The sequence below is a fragment of the Protopterus annectens genome, chromosome 10.part0 (genome assembly GCF_019279795.1).
Source record: "Protopterus annectens isolate FY-2018-M chromosome 10.part0, PAN1.0, whole genome shotgun sequence".
Lineage (NCBI taxonomy): Eukaryota > Metazoa > Chordata > Ceratodontiformes > Protopteridae > Protopterus > Protopterus annectens.
Window position 1 is genome coordinate 1,151,895,858 of NC_056744.1, and position 19,151 is coordinate 1,151,915,008.

Sequence of the window (19,151 nt, forward strand, 5' to 3'; positions counted from 1 at the left end):
AACTCAGTTCAGCGGACTAACAGTTCTTATCAATTCTCAAAGCACTAACAAGAATGTCTGTGCTTGTCAGGTAGCTCCCTTGTTGCAAATCGCTTTCTTATTTTAACAAAGAAATAAAACATCAGATACAAGGATAAAAACACATCTGAGATAATGAACTTCCTGCTTAAGTATGAACGGTGTTACAAGACGTCCAGTTCTCAAAGTCAAATCTGTTAATTGCTTCCTGACAAACTTCCTGCCAAGAATTCTCATCCATAATAAAGAAGCTTACAGAAAAAAATAAAACAAGAAAAACAGACTATCAAAAACAAAAATACATCTGATCACCTAAAAAGAAATTAATGCTTGCACCCTCTCATTTACGATATATAATGCTGAGCTGCATTTTAAAAGGCATAACACCTACAAATATTTTCTCAAACTCCACTGGTTTCTCCTCATACTTCAAAAACCATGCATCAGGGAGACTGACAACTGTAAACTGTGTATATGTGTTTTAATATAAGAAAAGCCTGGCAACCTGCTTCAATTACCTTACTTGCCTAGCAAACTCTTGATGGCATATAGGCTGTTCATGGGGGTCACCTTACGCACTGGATGAATGACTCGTGATGCATAATGAAAAATATGGTGCGAGTGCGAGAATACACTAGAGGAACTCATCAGATAATGACAAGAAATAACTTTCTAGTAGATATGAAAATAAGTAAATGTGATGTACTGCAGAATTCATTGTACTACAGAACAAGGAAGTGGAATTCTATTCTTTTAAGTATAAGAATATTGGAGTCTGTTATGAAGTTTAAAAGAGGATGGGACAGTTGGCTAAATTATTTTTTTATTATTATTTGACCATGGGTATTCTGGTAGCAAGCTTGTTAAAGGTTTTATGAAGCTATGAGCTTGTTTTGCAAATAGTGAACCCGTGATGGAAAATGCCACTCAATGAAACAGTTCCATGTTACTGGCTGTAGGAACAGCTCACTGACAGGGACAGCACTTTAAAATCTTTAGTTGAGCAGAGGCCTGTTCATTCTTAATGCTGTTACAAATAAAAGTACATTTCTTACATTTTATATCTGGTAAGTCATGCAAAGTTAAACGCTAAACTGTATCCAGTTAATGGCCATCACTGCTCACAAATAGTAGTTTTGCCAAAACATAAGGAATACTTCCCACTATTAAAAAAATTTGTCTGTAGTCTAGGCTCATCTTAAACATGGTTTTATTTTTAAAAATTGCTGATGTGCTTCTCTGTAGAACTTTCAATCTTACCTGACATCAGTCTCGCTCAGGGCACTACTTGTGGATAATCAGGCAGAGCTTGGAAATATGAAACATGCAATTCTACAGAGTTTATGTAAATTCTAGATGTCTACCCTGCTGATACTGTACAACACTGTCCCTAGTTAGACTGACCACACATTATTAAACAAATGAGGTACAACAGCAATAATGCCCTCTAGTGCTGTGAGGTTACTGCATAATAATATTACCTCTGGAAGATCAAAAAATGCTCTTGGTTTCTCAAACTCTATACCTGTCCAAGACTGATGCCTTTCACTATGGCATGCACCTTCACCTTACTGTTCAGCTAAACCACATATGTAAAATGTACATCTCCCATAAGAGAAATGGTGTTACAAAAAGGAGCACTTTTTAATACAAAATTAATTTCTTTGTTATGAAACAAGGGTAGGTTATTACACAATACATTTAACATGTTCAATCATAGGATACATGATCATTCACTTATCTTTTGCACACTGGGCAAATACAGTTTTCAACAGGTCTAACAAGTTTAGCTGGGGAAAAACAAATATAAGGCGTTATAGAAACTGATGAAAATACTCAGTTCAATTCTATTTGCTCTACTGCGTATTTTTTCACCAATTAGTTTTCAAAATATCTCCACTAATGAAAAGGCATCAAAACAATACAATCCTTCATCTCTAAATCTTCTCAACCTTCTGCTCTTCCTGGTGATAGTTTATGTTCCACACGGACAGACTGCAATATCATAAAACTGTAATGACAGATGAAGGCAAGTGGCAGAGCTAACATAGTAGTAAACAAGAAAAGAAAGCTACACACACTAGAAAAACAGACTTGTAAAAACAGTGAGAGAAGCTATATATCCATGAAAACATGGCAAATACCTTAATTGCATCCCAAATGTACATTTCATCCCAGAGAATGACATGTATCGTTTAAAAAAAATAATAAAACAGGTTTCTTGATAAGAGAGACAGCCAAAGAAGCATTTTCCCTTGAAGTAAAAAAAAAGTAAAAAGGCTGGAAAAAATGTTCTGGGTCAGTTTTTGCCCCAAGCTAGCACCATCTTCTGACTGTGGGCCTTTGAGGATTTGGAAAAAGCACTTTTGACAATCTGAAGTGGCAATGATTTGCCACTCAGATAGAGTTTGTTGTGACAGTCCGGCAAAATCAAGCCTGTCTCAAGCCCACTGTTACCTTGATTCTTTACCATTAAAATATAGGCCAAAATGTAGCCAGTCATAAAGGCATCAAAGCCAGCACGATGAGTACCTACTCCTTCTGATTTGCTCACTTTTTCCATAGTCTTTTTTTCTTCAGCTTTTTGTTTCCCCTGGTCTTCTTCCACACACAGTACATCTCTTGATGGTGGAGGAATATCCACATATTCTTGGATTTCTGGTTGTAACTCTTGTTCTCTGTCATCAACCTGGGTTTCATGTTCTAGAGGTTCACACAATTGCTCTGGGTCACCTTTCACTATCTGTACACTTTTATCTGGGTTTTCTTCATGAGCACTGTCTATGTCCTCATCTGTTGGTTGTGTATCAGTTTGCATCTCATCCTTACAGGGCTTGTCCACAAAAGGTTGCTTACATGGGGGCACAGACTCTTGCTCTTCAGAGTTTACAAGGCCTGAAGTGCTATCATTGCCGAGTTGCCCTCTATTTGCCTTTCTCTTACGTTTATGCCTTTTCCTCTTTTTCCGGTCATCATGATGTCGCTCATCCTCATCAATGATGAGATCTATGTTATGGGACATGCTACACTTCACGCCATCAGGGCACCAGCCATATGCCTTTAAGAGAAAAAGAAAAAGTCATTACCAAACGTGGGCAACTGCAAACTAAAAGGAGACATACTGCCCAAAAGAAATCTAGTGGCATTTGTAAGATATGGAGTATATAACTTTAAATGCTAATGAGCTAGCTGCAGACCATATGGTACATATTTGCAAGCTGAAGGAGACTAGACTACATTCTTCTATGCCACTATCCTGATAAACTTATAAACATCACATGGTGTTACAGTGGAGAAATACATCTGCAGCAATAAAGAAATTTAGCAGCCTTCAAGATTTTGTGCGTTTGGAAATGCAGAAATACAAAGTACAGTTGAAAATTACCCAAATGTAATCAATGGGAATGCATATATTTCAAAGAAACTTGGATGGGCTGAACTCAGTCAGCTTTGTACTAAGAACCTGATTTATTATTCATTGCTATTGAATTAGCCAAGATACCTGAAAGGGTACACTGAAGTAAATTTCTGCATACTGATCAGGAAGAAGTTTTGACAGTACTACTATGTTTTTTTTTTACTTTTCCCAAAGAGAAGACAGACAAAATACTACTAATTAGACACAAAATCATGAATTATTTATTATAACATCACAAAGAATATCGCAATATTGAATGCTGGATCAGTTTCTGCTTTGGAAATGATAGGAGTTACTGCAATGACGTCTGGAGAGAGTGACATTTGTTGCACTAACATCACACTTGCCGGGTATGGTTCAGACAAAACCTGGTGGAACATAAGTGTTAGGGAGCTGAAATAGCAAGTGACGTGATTGATACAAGTGGTATTATACTGGTAACTAGCAATGGAAGGTTAGTGCAATTCAGCATCAGAAAGCGGCCTAAAGATGGTAGCAACTACTACATGGGTACCTGCATTGGTAGATCAATGCTGAGCATCACAGTTTTGGTGGTATTACTAATGGCTTAACTTGTCAGATAAACAACATTAACTGCTGTACAAGTTGCTGCAGGCAGGGGTCTTAGACTAGGCAGCTTAATCAGTACTGGCAAGGATGTTGATGACAGTAAGCTGGTGTACGAGAAGGAGACAGGACCATTTTCAGTGAGACAGCAAAGCTGTCATTTTCTTCTCCAAGAATAGTAGAGTAGCTTTCCAGCATCTCTTCCTTTATGTTCCACATGGCCTTGGCTAACTTATAATAGTCCCCTTCTTGAGCTGCAGGGACCCAGCTGTGGTTACTGTGAAGAAGACCATCAAGGTAATGGTGTCTTGTAAATTCATCTGCACCAGGTCTTGGCTGCTGTTAAGCTGGCCCAGTGTCAGGACTGGGTGGGGATGGGGAGGGGACACTTCCAGAAAAAAATTCTTCAGGGGAGAAGCCTGGATAGCTGGTGGCAAGGCTGATGCAAACTCTGATGATGCTCAAACCCTTTTTGGAAGAATTAGGGGCTGATGGCTTTTTTTCTCATGAGTGTACACATTTTTAAGGCCCTACAGGACACAGAGCTTCAGTGAAAATGGGAAAGGCCAAGTTTGGCATTAAAGTAGTTGGAAGGTTAACTCTGTGACTGGCATTATCTGTCTTGTAAATCAAGTATAAGCTGAGCTTCTTCTAGTGGCTTTTATGGGCTACCTAGTTAATGCCTCATCAGATGGGACAATGAGTTCCTATGCCTTTTGCCAAGACAGTACAACTTGCAACTTGCAGCAGTGCCAGCCACTAGACTCTATGTGCATGCTGCAAGGGCACTCTGACAACAGACAATCTTGGGAGCAACAAATGAAGAAAATGCACCAAAAAACACAGAAATAATAGTATTACTGGACTTCAACAGCAAGCTTCTAAAATAACTCTAAAGAAACAAACATAAGTCACCAAAAACTACCAAAACTGTTGAAGAAATTCTTTCTTATCCGGAGTAGACATGAAATAAAGAAATGGAAACACCAAGAGCAAAGCAGCATCACAGAGGCAAAGAGGAGGGAACTGTCTGAAGAATTTCCAGGGGCCAAATGTTCCAGTAAAGCTGTAGCCTAGCCACTGCAATTCCCAATACCTAATACCCCTTTCCATGAGAGTGGAACAGACCAGTATGTATTTGTGGATGATCTTCCGTATCAGCGTTGCATTATTCATCACATGTGGGATCTCCTGCAAGGACAGCCCAATGTCTGTCCAGTATACCAAAGACTTTACATCCTCACAGGGTCACACGTCAGGTGTATGTTCACCATGCAGGCGTACAGCATAAAAGTGACGTACACATGGCTCAATACTCAGAACTTCACTGCCACCAGTGTGAATGCCCTTCACTGAGTTGGTCTCTACTGAGCAATTTACAGATACACGTCCTTTCTTCGTCCCTCTACCTTAAGAAACAATGTCTCAAACTTTTGACCCAGGGTACCATGGCAGAATCCACCCACCCCCAGGTACAGCCATCTCTCAAATAGAAGACTAAAAGTCTCAGTCTGAATCTGCTGCTATCCAACCCCCGCAATGTCTCTTTCTAGGTTGCTTAAGACCCCAAAGACTGTCCAAGTGCAGACATTAGCTTCCGCTGTTACGATCCCCCAGAGTCTTGTTAGAGAAGAGATTCCTGGTACCCTTACACAGTCTAGGCAGGGCTGTGTGCCCCTGCAGATTGGTCAAAGCTGACGTTCCATTAAAGTGTAAAACTAAACACATTCTTGTCATTGCTAAGGATCCTTGGAGGGAATGGAATGATTTTACCCAGGGTTTGTTCAATAATTTGATGGCCTCGAAGACCCCATCAAGGATCATCAGTTCCTGCATCTCCTTGTGCTTTTACTCCAGCCAAAAGGACTAGGGAATTAGATTCCTTGGATAAGGAGGTGGATTATTCAGGACAGGACTCTGTCCTAGTCTTCACAAATCACTTCACCCTTAGACTGTGTCAGGGGAAGAGTATTCATGGAGTCCTGATTCTCCCTTTGAGGAGCTGTCATTTGGGAATACTGTGGTTCACGTGATGGAGCATTTTATGTGGGATTGCTCCCAGGTCTCAGACATTCAAAAGAGGTATTATGATCTTCTGCACATGGATTCTGATAAACCTGCTGTTCCCCATTTTGAATGTTTTGATGGATACATTGCACTAGCTTCTTTGGCTCTTGATTTCCAACTTCCGGCCCACAAGAACCCTGACCATTTTTATAAAGTGCCTGAGGCCTTGTACCTTTACATATATCCTTCTTCAAATCCTGCTGTGGTCTCCGGTTCTCTGACAAGCTTTTATCCTCTTCCATACTTCTCCCTTCTGATAAAGGCAGCTGGGCTATGTAGAGCCTGGGGAAAAAGGTTTACACTTCTGCTACTCTGCCCTTCAGGGCCATAAATTATCAGACCCACATGACCAATACATTCTGGCCCTTTTGTCTCAACTTGGAGGTATTTATTCAGACCTTCCTGACTTAGAAGATGACTGCTGCCCTCTCCTTGTTTGTGTTCCATTTCACTGGCAGTCTGCCATTCCATCAAATGTAGTTAAAATTCTGTGGATATATCTTCTAGAGCTGCTGCTTCAGGTTCAATTATGAGGAGGTACTCTTAGCTTCGTCTCCAGGAGTTAGTTGATGTTAGTCTGGCTGGCCAGATGCTTTACTCCTTTACTATAGCAAAACTTTGGAACTCCCTCCCCTCAACACTTAGATCCACCCACACAATGCAACCCTCTTCAAGACATCTCTGAAGCAACAGTGAGATCATAGGCACTCCTACTGTGTACAAAGAGAGCATTTGAGAAGGACAATCCCTGTAGCCTCTTAATCCTGCTGTGCTCCCTCAAAAAAAAAAAAAAAAATATATATATATATATATATATATATATATATATATATATATATATATATATATATATATATTCAGCTGCTCTTACTATAACTGTCTTAGTTGCTGTTCTGCGGGCTATCTGTTCAGTTGTTCTTACTCTGCACTTATTACTGCTTGTTAGTAGCCTTCTAATGTAATGCCTTCTGCACTCGTTTTTTAGTCATTTGTTAATTTAATTGCATTTAATTAAACTGTATTTGCCATAATATTGATATACGTGTGCTAGCCTGCACTGCATTTGAATTGTATTTACTGCTGTTTTAGCTGCTTTTCTGTTAAAAAAAAAAAAAAAAAAAAAAAAAAATTTCCTAGCTTATTTCCTGCCTTTCCTGTAACTTATCTAGTCCAGATACAGACTTGCTGTATCCAGGTCTGTTTGTAAGCTCCTGAGCCCCCCAAGCCTTTCTGTGTTGGAGGGGAGCCTTCTAGCTTATCAGTGGAAGTGGAAAGCACTAGGTAGCCTATCTACCACAGGAGAAGAGGTTTCTGGCCCATAAATTATAGTTTATTGACCGTTCGGGAAGCTCTTCCATTTCTTTCAACCTTCTGATTCAAAAGCCTGTGTTTGTGCTTGTTTCCTGCCTTTCCTGTTACTAGTCTAGTCCAGATACAGATTTGCTGTATCCAGGACTCTTTGTAAGCTTCTGATCCCCCCCCCCCCCGAGCCTTTCTGTGCTGGAGGGAAGCCTTCTAGCTTATCAGTGGGAGTGGTAAGCATCAGGTATAGCCTATCTACCACGGGAAGAGTGGGTTTTGGCCCATAAATTGTAGTTTATTGGCAGTTTAGGCAGTTTTCCATCTCTTTCAACGTGCTGGCTTAAAAGCCTGCACGTGCGCTTGTTCCCCACCTTTTTCTGTAACTAGTCTAGTCCAGGTACAGATTTGCTGTATCCAGGACTCTTTGTAAGCTTCAGAGCCCCTGAAGCCTTTCTGTGTTGGAGGGAAACCTTCTAGCTTATCAGTGGGAGTGGTAAGCATTAGGTAGCTTATCTACCACAAGAGGAGTGGTTCCTGGCCCAGAAATTGTAACTACTGGCCGTTTGGGCAGTTTTTCCCATCTCTTTCAACTTTCTGGTTTAAAAGCCGCACTTGCCATTTGTTTCCCACCTTTCCCGTTACTAGCCTAGTGCAGATACAGAGTTGCTGTATCCAGGACTGTTGGTAAGCTTCTGAGCCCCGCAAGCCTTTTTGTGTTGGAGGGAAGCCTTCTAGCTCATCAGTGGGAGTGGTAAGCACTAGGTAGCCTATCTACCACAAGAGGAGTGGTTTTGGCCCAGAAATTGTAGATTTTTGGCCGTTTGGGCAGTTTTTTTTCCATCTCTCTCAACTTTCTGGTTTTAAAAGCCTGTGTTTGTGCTTGATCCCCACCTTTCTCGTAACTAGTCTAGTCCAGGTGCAGATTTGCTGTATCCAGGACTGTTTGTAAGCTTCTGAGCCCCCCAAGCCCTTCTGTTGGAGTGCAGCCTTCTAGCTTATCAGTGGGAGTGGTAGGTAGCCCGTCTACCAGAAGAGGAGTGGTTCCTGGCCCAGGAACTGTAGTTTATTGACCATTCGGGAAGTTGTCCATCTCTTTCAACTTTCTGGTTTAAAAGACCACATCTGCGCTCGTTTCCCATCTTTCCAGTAACTAACCTACTAGAAAGCCTTAAACTGATATAAGTCTTCTAGCTTAAAAGATAGACTTTGGAGTGATTGAGTATCAGTTTTCTATATTTTCTTGCTGTACTTAACTGTTTTCCGCCTAAACGCTGATTTTCCAGCACTTATTGTGATTTAAAAGCTTGTTTTTTTCACATATTGTACTTATTTGACTGCCTGCATTTTTAAAAAGTTTTGTTTAAATAAACTGTTTAACTGTTGTAGGCTACACACTAAAGTGCGAGAGCCTTTTCTGATCACTTGTAGTCGTTTAAAGCTGTTTTAAGTGTACTCTTTACTGTTTTTGCCATATCTTTTCAAAAAAATAAATAAATAAATACATTTCTTGTTTCCCACCTTTCTAAGCTAGTATAGTCCAGATTTCAGGCTAGTGATGAATTCAGGGCTGTGTTACAAGTTTCTGAGTTGCCCATACCCTACTTGGATAGAGGGAAGTTTCTCTGTTCACCTGTGAGAGAGGGGAACTTTAAGCAGCCATCTGTCTCTGGAGGAGTGGTTCCAGCCCAGAAGTTAGTAGTTTAAAAAACACGATGCATGGTTTTGTGTGCCGGGCAGCACTGGTTAGCTAGGGTTAAATTATTCCTGGCTCCACTAAGTCTCCTTAAGTTTTTCACTGGAAACTAGTCTAACTCTCAATCTAAGCACTCAAAAAGCATCCTACAGTCCAGCACTTGCTCAGACCTAATAGCAAGCACTAATATATTCAGACACTTGACTGCCCAGCAGGGCAAGGCTCTTTATCCACCCCTCACCAACCAAGCGACTAAGCAGCTCACCCTACTATTCAGGCATGACAAAAGGGCAACTTCAGGTGTACTCTCCAGTCCAGCTGGTGAATCTGGGCATCCTGAGGCAATGTTACAACTGCCTCATGTACACAGACAGCCCTCTCCTCCTACCACAAAACACTAACATATGTGAGAGATGCAATTATACAGACAAACTGGAGGCTAACGTATCTCCACCCAAGACTGGAACAGACAGTCATGAGGAGAAGGTTAACACTTGCACCACACCTCCAGCCTCACACAGACCTACTAAACCAGCACTGGCAAAAAATACACATAAATACACAAAATCATACTCGGGAGGCTCTAAATAAAAACCTGCAAAAGCATCAGAGAGCTCCAAAGTAGAAACCCACAAAACCTGCACCTCCCGTCACAAACCAGACAACACATAAAACACAAAATCAATGTGCCGCACAATCACAGCCCTTAAGGCAAAATAACATACCTAACACACTAGTGATAGGTGACTCAATAGTCAGGCAGACTGACGCCCCACTCACTAGGCTGGACAAGGAGAAGGTTACTGTTAGCTGCCTGTCGGGAGCCAGAATCTGCCACATAACACAAGCACTCAGGTCACTCCAGAACAAGTACCAATATGACTCTGTCATTGTTCATGTTGGTGTGAACCCTGGACTACATGGAAGAGCTCTCTGATCATGTAGCCCAGGCGGGTATGACCCTGACCCTGAGTAGCATCCTGCCCTCACCAAGAATGATACCTCTGTATAAAGAAAAAATGATCAATTTCAACAATTGACTAAGCTTCTGGTGTCATTCAAAGGGGATCCAGTGTCTGTCAGCCTGGGATGACATGCTCGACAAGCCGCGTTGCTTCGCAAGAGACTGCTTGCACCTGTCACCCCTTGGCTTTCGAATACTGGCCAAGGCTCTTGCTGCCTCCATAGTGCCTTTTTTAGGCAAGGCTCAAAATTCAAACCCACCGCCGTAAACAGCACAAGTAAAAAACTGAGGGTTATGCTACTCAATGCCAGGAGTTTAAATGTCAAAATGCATGCGCTCGAAGCACTCCTAAGTATGGAGAACGTTGACATCTATGCAGTAACTGAAACCTGGTTCAAGGCTCCAGAGAGCACTCCAGCACTACTGGGCTACAACTCATACCACACATTTCGGCCACAGAACACGGACCAAAACACAAAAGGAGGGGGTGTATCCATATTCATCAAGGATACCCACACCTCCAGGTTAGTGGCGCAGCATGATACCTCTGAGATCATCCATGTGCAACTAACATCAGGAAAATCTGCAATGTAAATTGTGGCCTGCTACAGATCACCCTCCATGACCCAGGACCATCACTACGCCTTTCTGGAGACACTGGAAAACATGAAGGTCCTACCGAACACCCTGATCTTGGGAGATTTTAATTACCCTACCATTAACTGGGAAAACTACTTGAGTACAAACTCCCAGGCTCAGCGCTTCCTGGAATTTATCAACTCAAATGCCCTGGATCAGCTGGTAAACTCCCCTACCAGAGGCCACAACATATTGGACCTGGTCATCATCAACATTAACTGGGAAAACTACTTGAGTACAAACTCCCAGGCTCAGCGCTTCCTGGAATTTATCAACTCAAATGCACTGGGATCAGCTGGTAAACTCCCCTACCAGAGGCCACAACATATTGGACCTGGTCATCATCAACATGGGCGACAGGTGCTCCGTACCAGAGGTCAACCCGTCACTGGTTAGATCAGACCATAAACTAATCACCCTGGATGTCCACACCCCACCACCACCCCCAACCAAGGAAACCACAGTGAAAAACTTATCTAAAGCAAACTTCACCTTACTTAAATCAGAGGTAGTAAGTTTCTCAGCCCCAACACTAAAGGATAACACTGCCCAAGATGCAGAATCCTTTACAACTGCACTCTATGAGCACCTACAAGGATGCATGAATCGTGCTATCCCTAGCAAAACCAAGACTCACTCCCCTAAGAGAAGGAAACCAGTCTGGTGGACCCCTGCCATGAACAGGTTATACAACAAAAGGAGGAAACTAGTTCAGAAAAAAAGCAAATCCCAAGAAGGAAAGACATCCCTGATCAGTATCAGTAAGAAACTAAGGTCCCTCATAAAATCATCCAAGGCTAACTTCGAAAGAAAAACAAACAAGGACTCGAAAGATAACCACAAAGCCTTCTTTAGCTATGTCAATAATCTAAGTGGCAACTCGCAGATATGCTCTGAGATAGTGCAAAATAGCACAAAATATACTGAACCTACTAATATTGCCAACATAATGGCAGATTCAGTGCAAACTTCAGCTCCCTCTCACCTTCAAAAGGGCCCACAACAATACCGGAAAAGTGTAGTGTCCCGGAAATCACAGAAGCACAGGTGAAAACAGCCCTTTCAAAAGCCAAAAACACAGCATCAATGGGGCCAGATGGTGTCCAAGGCTGCGTCTTGCATGAACTACAGAATGAACTAACCCCCCACCTAAACATGCTGTTCAACCTCAGCCTCTCCACAGGCTATGTGCCCACAGAATGGCGCAGAGCAATGGTTATTCCACTCCACAAAGGAGGAGCCACAACTGACCCTGGTAACTATCGCCCCATAACCCTGACTAGCCTGGTCTGCAAGGCTATGGAGCGCATCATCATGGAACTCATTAACAAAGACATTGGGAACCTCCAAACACTTGACCCGACCCAGTTTGGCTTTGTTAAGGGCAGATCATGTCTACTAAACCTGGTTGACTTCTTCGAGACAGTTACCAAGGCCATAGACGAGGGAAAGGTGGTTCACACAGCCTACCTTGATCTCGCCAAGGCGTTCGACACCATTCCTCACTCGGGTATTATAGAAAAACTTACCAGCCTGAATATAAACCCCTACATCACAAGATGGATTGCCAACTGGTTTACAGACAGAACTCACACTGTAAGAATAGTGGGCTCCAGGTCTGACTCTAAACCAGTCACAAGTGGTGTCCCGCAAGGCTCAGTTCTGGGACCCCTACTGTTTGGCATATATTTCTCAGAAGTACAGGCAAACACAGGAGGACTATGGCTAACCAAGTTTGCCGATGACTGCAAACTGGGAGCCATAATTGACTCTCGGCTGACACGGACATCCTCCAAAAAGGCCTTACTGAAACAGACACCTGGTGTCAAAGTCATGGCCTCAAGCTAAATGCCAAAAAATGCATAGTCATCCAGTTTGGGAAAAACAAAACACCCACGAATTACCACATAGGCGGCAGCCCCCTTAATACAGAAGAGGTAATAAGAGATCTGGGGACCCAGGTAGATAGTTATCTCTCCTTTGACAATCATATTGCCAAAGTAGTTAGGACATCCTTCTATGTGGCCCATCTAATTACTAAGGGGTTCACATCTAGAAATAAAGAGGTTATAGTGCCCCTCTACTCGTCACTCATCAGACCCATCACAGAGTACAATGCCCCATTTGGGATGTACCTCACAAGACACTTCCAACAGCTTGATAGACCACAAAAGCACCTCACCAAGAGGATTACTGGCCTCAAACATATGTCCTATGCAGCCCGACTGAAAAAAACTCCGGCTGTATTCAGTGGCATATTGCTTACTCAGAGGTGATCTCTGCCTGACTTACAAAGCCATGTCCAACTCAGAATTGATGGACATGCTCCACCTAAAGAAATCCAAGTCACTGCGAGCCACGCGCTCTAGTGAGCTAAACCTCACCACAACAATAAATAGAACATGCTGGAGGGATAGATTCCTGTCACAGAGACCCCCCCATGCTTTGGAACAAAATTCCTAACTACATTAGGCAGAGCCCCTCACTAACACTCTTCAAGAGAAGCCTTGACGAGTGGATGGGTAACAGAAAGTACGCCCCTGGGATCACTTCATTGGCTCTGCTTGACAGAGGCTCAGTTAATTAATCAATGGGGTGGCGAAAACCGACACACTCTGGCTAGGCTTATAAATGCCCTCGGACAGATAGCCTAGTACCTACCTATGAACATCTCTCCGCATCTTGGCTGTGTACATGTGATAATGCCACATCTCATATAGCCTAACTTCAACCATCACAACTACTCTCACCCCCACCCTACTACTCTGCCTTCTCTCCATCCTGGCCACTTCCTCCTCTACTAACCATCATGGTCCTTCTTCTATTCCTCCTGTCTGCTTCCTTCACTTCGTAACCCTTACAGACCTCCAATTAAACCAGGCAAAAAATTCAGGTACTCTTAACCTATCTTAATATCATGCCACCATTCTGATTCTTGCACAGTACTCACAAAGCTTAGTAGTCATACTGCCCATCACTCAGCTATTACACCTCCTTTGTGCATTAAAAACTTAGTAGACTGACTAATTCCTACATTCTGCTCAGCACCCACTGTATAAAATTTTGCTGGCTGTAAACTACTCATATGGAATGTTCCCACATATATACTCTGTATGGCTTGTATACTATCTGTGATTCAGAATGATTACTTGTGTACTTTTTTACCAATTGTATAAGCAGCCAATAATATGTACCAAATGTCTTTATAAATGTAAAATTCTGTATTGTATGTAAAATGTCTTACATGTTCAGCTTTCCTCCCTGGGATTCCACTGAAAATGGGCACCTCTGGCCCACCTGGACCATCCCGGTAAACAAATGCAAATAAATAAATATTAAGGCCAAGCTCATCGACGCTACTCTGGACAACCAAAATCTCTCTGGTATTGCTGCTGCTGCTGCTGCTGACCTGTTTAAAACTCTACAAGACAAAGGTAAAGTTATGCAGCATCTTAAAACAAATACTTGTTTCTCCTATCAACAAATTTCACAGGAACTATCCTTCTAAGTTTGCCTTTGTTCATAGGCAACCCTTTCCAGCCTTCTAAAAGGAAAAGGAAAAGGGTTCCTAAGCATATGCTTTTTGATAAACACACCCAGACTTCTACGGCTCAAAAAGCCCTCTTTCACGACAAATCTGACTCCATCTGACACATTTTCGCCCCTTGGCCAGGTTGCCCTGTCTCTCAGGCTCTCCATGACTCTCCCTGTCTGGCAACAGATTACTTCACACTCCTGGGTACTTCCCATTATCCATCACAGTTATTTTATGGCATGGAAATCCATTCCTCCATTCTCAGGTCTTCCTTAACCTCCTCCAGACCGACTTCCTCACTTTTCTGTGGTCCTGCAGGATCTACTGGATCAAAGAACCATCTAATCTGTGCCAGAATCCTAATGAAGAACAAAGTTTTACTCCAGAATGTTTCTGGTTCCCAGAAAAGAAGGGTCATGGAGACTGATCCTAGACCTCCTCCTTTCTCAACACCTTTCTAAGGATTCTTTCTTTCCAGATGATTCTGTTTCCTCTTCTGCCACAGTATTTTCTGGTCTCCCTAGACAAAAAATGCCTATCTTCATATTCCCATTCACCCTCTCTTCAGGAAGTTTTTAAAGTTTCTCCACTTCCTCCTCTCATTTTCCATTCTCTTTTTCATCTCCTGGTCTTTCTACAGCTCCAATAGTATTCACCAAATGTTTGGCCCCTGTCATAGCCTTCAGCAGGCTTTGAGGTATCCAGATATTCCCATACCTGGATGTCCTGACTTCTTTAGGATCCCTCCCAATCCAGGCTTCTTCAGGATCTGCACTTCACCATGCTCCTACTGTGTTGCCCGGGATTCACCATCAATCTTAAAAAGTCAGTTCTGACTTCTTGTTAAGACTACATTTTTCTGGGTTGCAGAATCCAAACCAAAAAAACACTGGCCTTCTCCCATGGTTCTGTCTGACAACCAACATCCAGTTTCTGCTTCCCCTTTCTCTCATTCCTGCAAGGGAATTTCTCGGAGCCTTGGGGTTCTTCGTCTCAACAATTCTCATGTTTGCCTTTGCCAAGCTTCATATGCAGAAGATTCAATGGTACCTATAGACAGCTTGGCTCCAGCATTGCCACCCACTGGAGTTTCCAGTTCCCCTACTACCATGTCTCAAAATGAAGTTTCATGATGGATTTGGCAGATCTCCTTCAATCTCGGCCTGCCTTATCAGATTCCTACCCCTACTCAAGAGCTGTTCACAGAGGCTTCTGAAATGAGGTGGAGAGCCTCCTCCAACAATTTGAAGTTTACAGTCCACCCTTCATCAGTGGTCAGACTACATCAACACAAAATAGATGAGGGAGCTCATTCTTGCTCTTCAGGCCTTCCAGTCTCTTTGGTTTCCAGGTCCTTTAAAGGTCTTTACAGCCAACACTACAGTTATGCAGTACATTAACAAACAGGGGGTACAAAACCCTACTTCCTTGCAGAATAACCCTTCAGCCCTTGGACTTGGCCATCCATTATCAAGTTACCCTTCAGGCAGTCTACATCCCTTCAGAACACAACTTATGGTAGACTCCTTGAGCAGGTCCAGGACACAACCTCACGAATGGATGCTTAACAGGACATAGTACATTGGTGGGTTATACTTGAAGTAGATCTTTCTGCCTCCCCAGTCTACAGGAAACTTTCTCATTTCTGTTCCAGAGTACCAAGTCTTCTGACCTGGAAGGTAGACGCCATGTCTTTTTCTTGGAAGAGAATGCTCCTATATGCTTACTCGCCTACTCCTCTGTTCCCGGGTCTTGCACAAGATCATGAAGGACTACCCCAGAATCTTTGCTGGCAACTCCCATTTGTGCAGACAGCACTAGTTGCACTTCTCTTTCAACTTGCCAAGAGCAATCACCACAACGTACCTCACTGGATGGATTTTTTCACACAAGACAAGGAAGGACACAGTACAGTTGTGTAAGATCTTATAACAGTAGATGTCCTTTTCAGTGATGCAGTACTCAGTCCCTTCAGCATTTGCTTTCTACCAGAGGATAAATTATTTGAAGTCTGTTTGGTGGTATAAAAGTACCTACTTTCAATCAAAAATCCTAAATCTTCTAATCAGTGACACACACTTGGGAGCCATACACGTTCAATTGTTTTTCTGCGAACTGCTTAGCTAATCTCTTTCCAATTTTTTCTAACCACCCCTGATTGATTTCTATAGTTGTCCTGCAATAGTTTATACACCCTACTAATTATTATTTTATAACAGCAGCTTTTACTCTTGATTCAACTAAAAACTGAAACAGTTAGTATGCTCACTGTTGGGAAGCAACACAAGATTTACATTCATACAGACTACAAGATCTGAATAAAATAGAGCATTACCCACTGCTTACATCTGAAATGCTTTTGTGAAGCAAGCTCTGAACCATGTATATTTAGTACTCCATTAGGAAGGTACATATTTCTTGGGACTTCCACTGGATATTTCATCAGACTCTGGGGTGTTCCACAGAGTTGCTGCATAGGTAACTGAGGGCTTGCACAACACTGGTGATGTGTTATGAACACGATGGTGGTGTGCATTGCAAGACTGATTCATTTGCTAAGCTAGATCAAGATGGCAGAATTTCAGTTTAGACAGAAGCAAACACGAAGCTGAAGTGGCAGATTAGAAATGTGTTCTGATGCTGGAAGGACTAAGACCCATAACTGGTGGAGACCGAAGAGCTGTATGGAAGCCAAAGCCAAAAGACAGGTAGGCATTGTAATGCATCTGGGAATGGTACAGTATTTTCCAAAATTTATATCCAATGTGTCAGAGGCAACTATACCAGTAAAAAAGTTGATAAAGCAAGATGTGGCTTGAGAACAGAGCTCTGAACATAAGAATTCTGAAATACTTAACATGCACCATCACTAAATAACTATGATGCAAATGAGCCAGCTGCACTACAGGAAGATTCCAGAGTCAGACTGGTACAAGAGATGTGATACTACAAGAGGTAGAAAAACAGCTGCCAATGGGCCAACAACATTTACGCAAGCAGAGGGTGCATGCACACAGAAAAGGAAGTATTATCAATAATTTATGAATTTGAAAAATTCCGCGAACATGCCTACAGTAAAAAAAAAAGTTAGAGTAGAAACTAACCACAAATCTTTGCAAAGTATACCAAGAAAACAGTTGTACAAGGCACCTCAGAGATCTGCAAGGGAAGTTACTTAGGATGGGATTTACAGTATATAGGGCCTGTGTGTAAATTGACAGGCAGCAATGAGCTGATTTGTACTGCAGTGTTAAATACAAGTTCACAGTCAAATTTCCTAAAGGGCAACATTTCACTACCTGAGAATTTGTTTAACTATGAACTGCTCTCAAAGCACTTGACCACTCACTTACTGGCCCTAACAGTACTCTGTAGGAAGGCAGTGCAGGATAGCAGAACCAAACCCAAACCTGACCCTAGATGCAACACCCAGCTTATGTTTTGATAAAGTGTGGACTGCAGACAAAGTAGTGGCTTCCAAGCTAGGTTAGGTACTAATCTACTTCTCAGGAGTGCTGTGCTGGCTGCTGTGGTTCTAGCTAAATGAACTTTTACATACCTTGACACTGGCTTTCCACAGGCAATAGCTGCCATGCCATGAACACACTGTCCTGTTTATTAGAGGCTTTCCTTACCTGCCTTTTGCAAAGGACACAAACAGCTGTTCAGATTTTCTGATTTTTGTTTTGTCAAAATAAAATCTCAGTTTTTATGCACATCCAAAGAATGCAGTATTCCCTTCTCTTGTTCTGGGGATTAGTGGAAAAGCACTCAGATAAATGACCTACTTAAAGGAAACTTCAGTCATTACTTTTGGCATGAATGAGGATTTGTTGAAAAGGGATACCCTGTTCCTATGAAAAATAAGAAATGGTTCCCTTAACATCAGGGCTTGTAATTCTAAGATTCTTCAAGAAGTTACAGCTAACCACAACTAGTATTTTCCATGACAAGACGTGTGTGTGTGTGTGTGTGTGTGTGTGTGTGTGTGTGTGTGTGTGTGTGTGTGTGGGGGGGGGGGGGGGGGGTTGCTGTTTTCAAAAGACGCCAGGGTTAAGTTTAAGGCATAACTGCAGCCTCATGGAGGGGTAGGATAGCCAAGGTTTGCTCCTCTAAAACATAAATATCTGAACCTGTAATTCACTTATGCAATTGCTCTCTAGTAAGAGTTGCTAGACTTAGGTAATGTCACACTTTTGTTACTGAAGTGTAGTTAAAGTATTTTACACTTCAAGGAAATATGAAACAGTTGACAAACTGTATTGTACTTACTCATACTTCTTTATTAGTGTAGTCATGTATTTCTTAGTGTAGTCATTTCTTTATATGTTACTTACTCTTGTGCTTCTGTGGAGCTTTTTTCCCCAGGTCTGCTGAAAAAGGCCTTTCGCTCAGTCGGACACTCCCGGTTAACAAATGTCAAATAAATATCTAAAAATAAGGTCTGATGGTGGGGTAATGTCTTCTAGGTAGTCCAAGATAAAACACTGCTTTTAGACATGGATTCATTAATAAATCAAAATAAAATCAGGAGGCATGCAGACCGAGACAACAGAACAAAGAAAATGTTTAAGTTAGGTCTATTTTGTAAACTTCTAATAATTCACAACTAGTGACGCCTGGTGCCTATCCAGGGACAAGGACCTGAATGAAGCCCAACAGAAGAATCTTCACCATTTTGCTTGGTATAACTTCCTTGTGTTTCTGAAATCCTAGCCTTCCTCACAACACGTAGCATGTCATCTGAAAATATATGACTGGATAAGGGATGAGTGCTAGAGCACTAAAGATGTCAGCTTTATGACCGTCACTTTGCAGGGCATTAGGGACCTATTTTTCTGGGTCTACAGGTCCACAAGAACAAATGTTCTTTGTTCTGTCCTTGGTAGACTTAGCAGCAGAAAGCACCAATGTTGCCTGGGCCAAAATAGGACTACAGTACATGTTT

General features: G+C 42.1%; 1 protein-coding gene across 5 annotated transcripts in view; it reads right to left on the minus strand.

Annotated features, from left to right (window-relative positions):
* Positions 1-1,211: 1,211 nt before the first annotated feature.
* The window catches only part of TOE1 (target of EGR1, exonuclease), a 416,060-nt gene continuing 398,120 nt past the window's right edge, over positions 1,212-19,151 (minus strand). For all 5 annotated transcript variants that reach the window (XM_044085892.1, XM_044085889.1, XM_044085890.1 and 2 more), the window contains exon 8: positions 1,212-3,076. In XM_044085892.1, the coding sequence (XP_043941827.1) occupies positions 2,318-3,076 (759 nt within the window). In that variant the 3' untranslated portion in view covers positions 1,212-2,317. The remainder of the gene's footprint in view (positions 3,077-19,151) is intronic.